The 6,377-nt window shown below is 34.0% G+C and overlaps 1 protein-coding gene across 2 annotated transcripts in view; it reads left to right on the top strand.

The window, feature by feature from the left end:
- Window positions 1-1,770: 1,770 nt before the first annotated feature.
- Window positions 1,771-6,377, top strand: part of UBP26 (ubiquitin-specific protease 26) — an 11,071-nt gene continuing 6,464 nt past the window's right edge. Inside the window, exons 1-7 of one of the 2 annotated variants that reach the window (XM_089782797.1) lie at window positions 1,771-2,016; window positions 2,373-2,425; window positions 2,817-2,916; window positions 3,017-3,613; window positions 4,586-4,841; window positions 5,056-5,810; window positions 6,125-6,233. In XM_089782797.1, the coding sequence (XP_089638923.1) occupies window positions 2,407-2,425; window positions 2,817-2,916; window positions 3,017-3,613; window positions 4,586-4,841; window positions 5,056-5,810; window positions 6,125-6,233 (1,836 nt within the window). In that variant the 5' untranslated portion in view covers window positions 1,771-2,016; window positions 2,373-2,406. The remainder of the gene's footprint in view (window positions 2,017-2,372; window positions 2,426-2,816; window positions 2,917-3,016; window positions 3,614-4,585; window positions 4,842-5,055; window positions 5,811-6,124; window positions 6,234-6,377) is intronic. The other variant, XM_021420947.2, reaches the window with a different exon arrangement.

Here is a 6,377-nt window from a genome sequence, read left to right on the forward strand (position 1 = left end):
ATATATCACTAGTATTAATTATTGAAATCGAAGTTGTAGATCTGATCCTCCTCCTCCTCCCTTACTTCTTCTTTGACAGATGACAAGAAAAACAATGATGATTTTTTGTTGAAAACTGCAAATCAACTCCGTGGGGTAAACGCGGATTCCAGAGCCTCGGCCCTTTTAACTTCACGATACCTAAACTCTTTCTCCCAGCAATCAACCATATTTTTTAAAATTATTATTATTATATTATTACTCTTCACTCTCTCTTTCTGTTTTTTTTTTATTTAAAGAAGAATTAAATTAATCAACACATTAACTGACACCATTCTAAATCATGATATGTCTAATTTATCTACTAACAAAATAGAGGAAATATGTATACCTATTAATATTTATTTATACATACATATATATAAACATAAAAGTATACGATAGCAGAATTTTTATTACTAACAATAACAATTTGATTTTCCACATAAATATTTGATTCAATAATATATTAAAAATTAAATTTAAACTTTTCTTCTCAAATAAACAAAATTCCAAACTAATGGAAATTTTCACACATTAGTGTTATAATTGTTAATGATTACACTAATTTAAACATTTCATAAAAGTATTGGAATCATGATTATTATCTAAAATGAAAAGGAATATTACAGTAAGTATTGTAAAATATTAGAGGACTAAATTGGTTATATTTATGATTTTGCTTTTGATTCCATATTAAACAGTCCAAACTTGATTTCTTTATACAATGAGTTATAAAAGTATTGGAATCATGACTTCTTTCTACGACAAATATTATCTTCTCACGCTTTTATCTTATCTTTAACAAAATCTGTTTATGTAGCCTTTGTTATGCTTGTTTTTTTGTTATTTGTCATGTGCTAGGTAATAAATGAGCACGGTGGACATGGATGATCGTGTTTGTATTGCATGTGCAATCAAAATATAAAAGGACATTTATCTTTATATCTTGACTATCGAATTTTCAAGTTTTACAAATTGGATGCATAAATTTGAGATATTAGGTAAGAAATTGCCAATCATATAAATTCATTTGCAAAATAAAAAAATTATACTGTAAATCTAATTATATATAATAATCTAATATAAATGAGTGATTAAACACATAAATGAAAATGAGATAATCCTCTTTAATATTAACTTTGAAATTTTTAGTTTATAAATAGTAACAAGTAAGCACATTAAATTTTTTTTGAGTGTATAATCATTTGAATTGGAGATTTTTAATTTAAAAGTTTCATAATACTAATTGTTATAATGTAGGCAATGATGAGAATTAATAGGACACATGAATTATCATCGTGTATATGAGTATTTGCCAAATTATTGTCTGACACAAGGTTCAATATAAATAAATTATTACATTCAAAATTTAAGCAAACAAACTTATGACATCAAATATCAGTTTAATTTATAAAACTGATATCATCACCTATCACGCACTATGTGCCTTTTAAATTGGATCATCTATTATCGGACGCCGAGAATATATTAAAATAATGGTTAACGCATGAACATGGGGGTTGAAACACCTGGTGGGGCTAAACTTTTTTGCAAAAATAAGGGTGAAGTTAACAAAGTTTATTCTACTAATTAATATTCATAAACAAGTAATTACAACAAAGTACGTATAGCTGTCCAGCGCTGAAGTCTGAGCCCATATCCGAGCTTGACCTGACTGGACTCTGGCGTTTGACGCTCACCACCCTCTTCCCTCCTTCACTCGTCCGTCTCCCTTCCAAATTTTTCACTTTATTATTATTGTAATAAGAATAAAAAGTATTATTATATGGTAAGTATGTTGAAATAAAAAGCTGGTGCCAGTACTACTACTACCTATAAAATATAAATTTATTATTAAAACGTATAATAAGAATATCGCAAAGCCAAAAATTGCGGGAATATCACCAAAATCCCCAACACCAAAAATCAGGTTCATCTCCTCCTTCTCGTCACCTCACTTACGGCGCAGCTTTTGGCCCGCCTCTCCCCCCTCAGGTATTAACTCCGACTCCTCTGGCGTTTTAATGTTCTCAGAACGATTGTGTTTATGCGAATTTGCAATTATTAGGATTAGGAGTAGTAATTATCTCTAGGGTTTTCTTTTCGTCTCTGCAACTCCTAGTGGCTTTTTTTTTTATTTGATTCTCGTATTAGTCCAGAGGTCTTATTTTGAATAGCGGGCATGAATTGAAATTTCCAATAAGTCTTATGATTAAACGTACTCAGTTATGTTATCGTATGATTCTGATTCAAGCTAATTCATGGAACAGTTGGTATGCCTTTGGTTCCCGATGATTGTAACGAAATTAACTAGTGTAACTTAGCTGATGATCTGTTTTTATGACAAACAGACAAACTTACTTCGAAATTGGAAGATAAGTGTGTATGCCAAAGAAGATCTCAGGTTCTATTAGTTGCATTGCATTATCTTTTTCTATAAAAGTTGAAATGCAAACTTCTTTGCTCTTTTCTATCATTTATCTCCATGATACTATCAGGTTGTTAGTTTCATATTTTACTAAGAGTTGTTCTGCTGGGGATCACAATTCTATCAACTTTGTGTTTCTAAGTGAGCTAAGGTAGGGATGTGGTATTTTAATCCTCAACTCTCTCCAAAGTTTGGCTCGTTTTAGGATGATTGCGGACTATACTGAAGCTCTATTATCTATTTCATTGCCTTTTTCTTTAACTTATGAAGTTGATGTTTGTACTCAAGCTGCCTATTAATTGAGAATTTTCCTTTATTCTATAAAAAACAAGAATAGATGACCAATTCTTCTTATTTGTGTGCACAGCAAGGTTGGTCAATGATAAAATGAGCCGACCAACAACCCGTAGTAAAAATAAAAGACATAGACAAGTGGAGAATGATGATGCCACTTCTGAAATATTAAGGTACAAGCTTTCTATTTAAGACTAAGGAATCTTTTTTTTTAAGCGTTGGGTGGTGGGGGGGAATTTTCTTTTCCTATAATTTTTCTTTTGCCTTGTGCAGGAAAATTCATGCAACAGGTCAAATAACTGATGATGATGTATTTCAGCTCTACATGATCACAAAGCCAGTTTGTCAAGGATGTCGCATGAATACTAAAGACAACCCTAATTGTTTTTGCGGGTTAATTCCACCTCCAAATGGAAGTCGGAAAACTGGCTTATGGCAGAAAATATCAGATATTGTCCAAGCCCTTGGTCCAGATCCTTTTAAAGATCTCCGTGCTTCTGCTTACTCACCTGCAGGTCTCACGAATCTGGGTGCAACATGTTATGCTAACAGCATTCTACAGTGCCTGTACATGAATAAATCATTTCGACAAGGTGTTTTCTCTGTTGAACCTGATATTTTGGAGCAACATCCTGTCTTGGATCAACTTGCCCGACTTTTTGCACAATTGCATGCTAGTAAAATGGCCTTCATTGACTCTGCTCCATTTATAAAAACACTTGAGTTAGATAATGGAGTTCAGCAGGATAGCCATGAATTTCTGACCTTGCTTTTTTCTTTGCTTGAGCGTTGTCTAAGCCATTCCAAAGTTACCAAGGCAAGGACAATTGTTCAAGATCTATTCCGAGGAAGTGTATCACATGTGACAACGTAAGATTAGATTTCATCAGTGCTAGTTTGAAAATTATGATTTTCTGTATTTTTTTCCCTAGCATTATTGCTCATTTTTCTTCTTTTACTTAGTTAATAGTTTTTTGGATGCTTATTAGGTCCTCATGTATGATTGCATCTTCCCTGCCCACCTATATAAGTTATGACTAGATATTGAATAATGATGGAAAATGGAGATAGACAATTCAGAAATGAGCTAGAGGAGCAAACGACTAATTATCCTAAACGGGAAGGCAACTGAGAGGGGTAAAAGGAAAATCCATTCTTTTAAGTTTGAAAAACTCTTTTTCCAATTAAGTGGAACAAGGGGAAAATTTTATGTTGCTTTTCATACACCTGATGTTTGTTTGATGTTTTTAAGAGATATTGATTTGCCATTCAATGTTATTACTGGCTTACATTGCCCATTAAGTGGATTTCCTCCAGCGATATTTAGATCGTACTCAATTATGCTTCTCATATATGAGAATCCTTGTATCTCATATTTGGCAGTGGTTTATTCAAATTACTGTGGATGCTCTTTTATTGTTGCCTTATTTTACATAATTCATCCAATGTGAACTTGCATAGTTGAAGTCTGTCATGCTTGGGTTAGAATTAGCTTATATGAGGTGCATGAATCAGCAGCTTTTGGCAGTCATCTGCTAGTTACAAATGTCCTGTACTATATCAGCTACCTCTTGGTCAACATTTCAATTTTCTTGTTGCATCCACTTTCAATCATGAGATTATTTGATAGCCTCTTTCAGTTGTTTTGATGTTAGCAATTTGTGTTGAGGTATGCATTTTACCTCATTCAGCCGTTCATTTGTTTATGCCTCTGAGTCTATATAAATGGACTTCCCTGTGGCATTTGATATGTAATCTTGTGATTTATCTTATAAATGTAACAAAATTTGAGGTACAAGAGTGTAATTTATGTGAGATTTATGTATTATCCTGTACTCATAGGTGCTCCAAATGTGGAAAAGATTCTGAAGCTTCTTCAAAGATGGAAGACTTTTATGAGGTTGAGTTGAATGTCAAGGGCCTGAAAACTCTAGACGAGAGTTTAAATGATTACTTGAGTGTGGAAGAGCTGCATGGTGATAACCAATATTTTTGTGAGTCATGTAGCACAAGAGTTGATGCTTCTCGCAGCATCAAGCTACGTATACTGCCTGATGTGCTTAATTTTCAGCTTAAGCGCTATGATTTCCTTCAAAAGGTAATTGATGATGGATTTGGTACCATTTTGCTATTTGCTTGAACATTGTACAACTAATAGATTAGTAGATCCTTTTCCCTTTTGATAATAACCTTTTGACTCAAATGTGCAAAGCAATTCCATTTATATTGATTGTGGTAGAAGCCCTTGTCAGTAGCATGCTTCATCAAACAGTCATCACTTTTAATGTTTGTGTATTTCAATGTGTCAGTAGACTACGACAAAGAAGAAAATTTCCTCTTTGTTCTCTTTTCCTGGAGAGCTAGATATGCGGGGGAGGCTGTCTGAACCTTCTCAAGTGGAATTAATATATGACTTATCAGCAGTACTTATTCACAAAGGAACTGCTGCAAACAGTGGCCATTACATAGCTCACATTAAGGATGAGAATACAGGGCTGTGGTGGGAGTTTGATGATGAGCATGTCTCAAACTTGGGTCATCATCCATTTGGAGAAGGCTCTTCAACTTCCAACACTAAATCTATTCGAGCCGAGCCAGTCGTTTATTCATCTTGCATAGGAGTGGATGGCACTGCCAATGGAAATCATTTGGATCAAATTCAGCAGCAACATGCAGAATCAAGTATTGGGAGTCATGTAGAGATATTTTCATCTACTGATGCCTACATGATAATGTACAATCTTAGGTGTAATAAGAAGAATGATGTGAGGGGATGTACGATGCAGAGTGCCAACAGCATGGAACTAGAAGGGGATGCAGTTTTCTTGCATGATGGTATATCTCTTCCATCTCATCTTTTTCAGGAGATAAAAGACTTGAATTCATCATATGATGATGCATGTGAACAATACAAATTGAAGAAGGAAAGAGAACTAGAGCACATAACAGCGAGGAGACAGGAAGTGAGATCAGTGCTATCTGAAGCTCCTGTTCATTCAGTTGAAGAACCATTTTATTGGATTTCTACAGACTGGCTTCGCCAATGGGCTGATAACATTACTCCTCCGTAAGTATAGTGCCACATTTGTAATTTCTTTTGAATCTTTGTTTTTTGTTAGCATGTGCATGTTAGGCAGTCAAACATGTTTCTTGTAGGTAGAAGTTGTTGAGCAATGAGTAGATGGTTTTTACCGGCTACTAGCCTACATTAAATTGTGGATGTGTGCTTAATAGCGACCTTGTGTCAATTTCTAGTGTTGACTTTCTGAATTTAGTTCTCATTTTGGAATATTTGCAACGGTCTGTGGCAATTGTCACAAGTTCTACTATTTTGTCACCTTTGCACTTTTAGAGCTGATGGTTTACTTTTGATGTCTGCAGTGTTTTGAATAATACATCTATCCAATGTTTTCATGGAAAAGTCCCAGTTTCCAAAGTTGGCTTTGTGAAGCGATTGTCAGCTAAAGCCTGGATGAAATTGTTCTCTAAGGTAGCTGCATTTTAGCCATCTAACTTTGGCTGCACAAACTCTGTCTAGTGTTATTTACTCACTGATTATGGTTTTTTTTTTTAAACTCACTGATTATGGTTAATTATGCTATAACACCTTTCTTGTTGCTTCTTTTTTTTTTTT

Source organism: Theobroma umbraticum, unplaced genomic scaffold (genome assembly GCF_002168275.2).
Source record: "Theobroma umbraticum cultivar Fairchild unplaced genomic scaffold, ASM216827v3 scaffold_56.0, whole genome shotgun sequence".
NCBI lineage: Eukaryota > Viridiplantae > Streptophyta > Magnoliopsida > Malvales > Malvaceae > Theobroma > Theobroma umbraticum.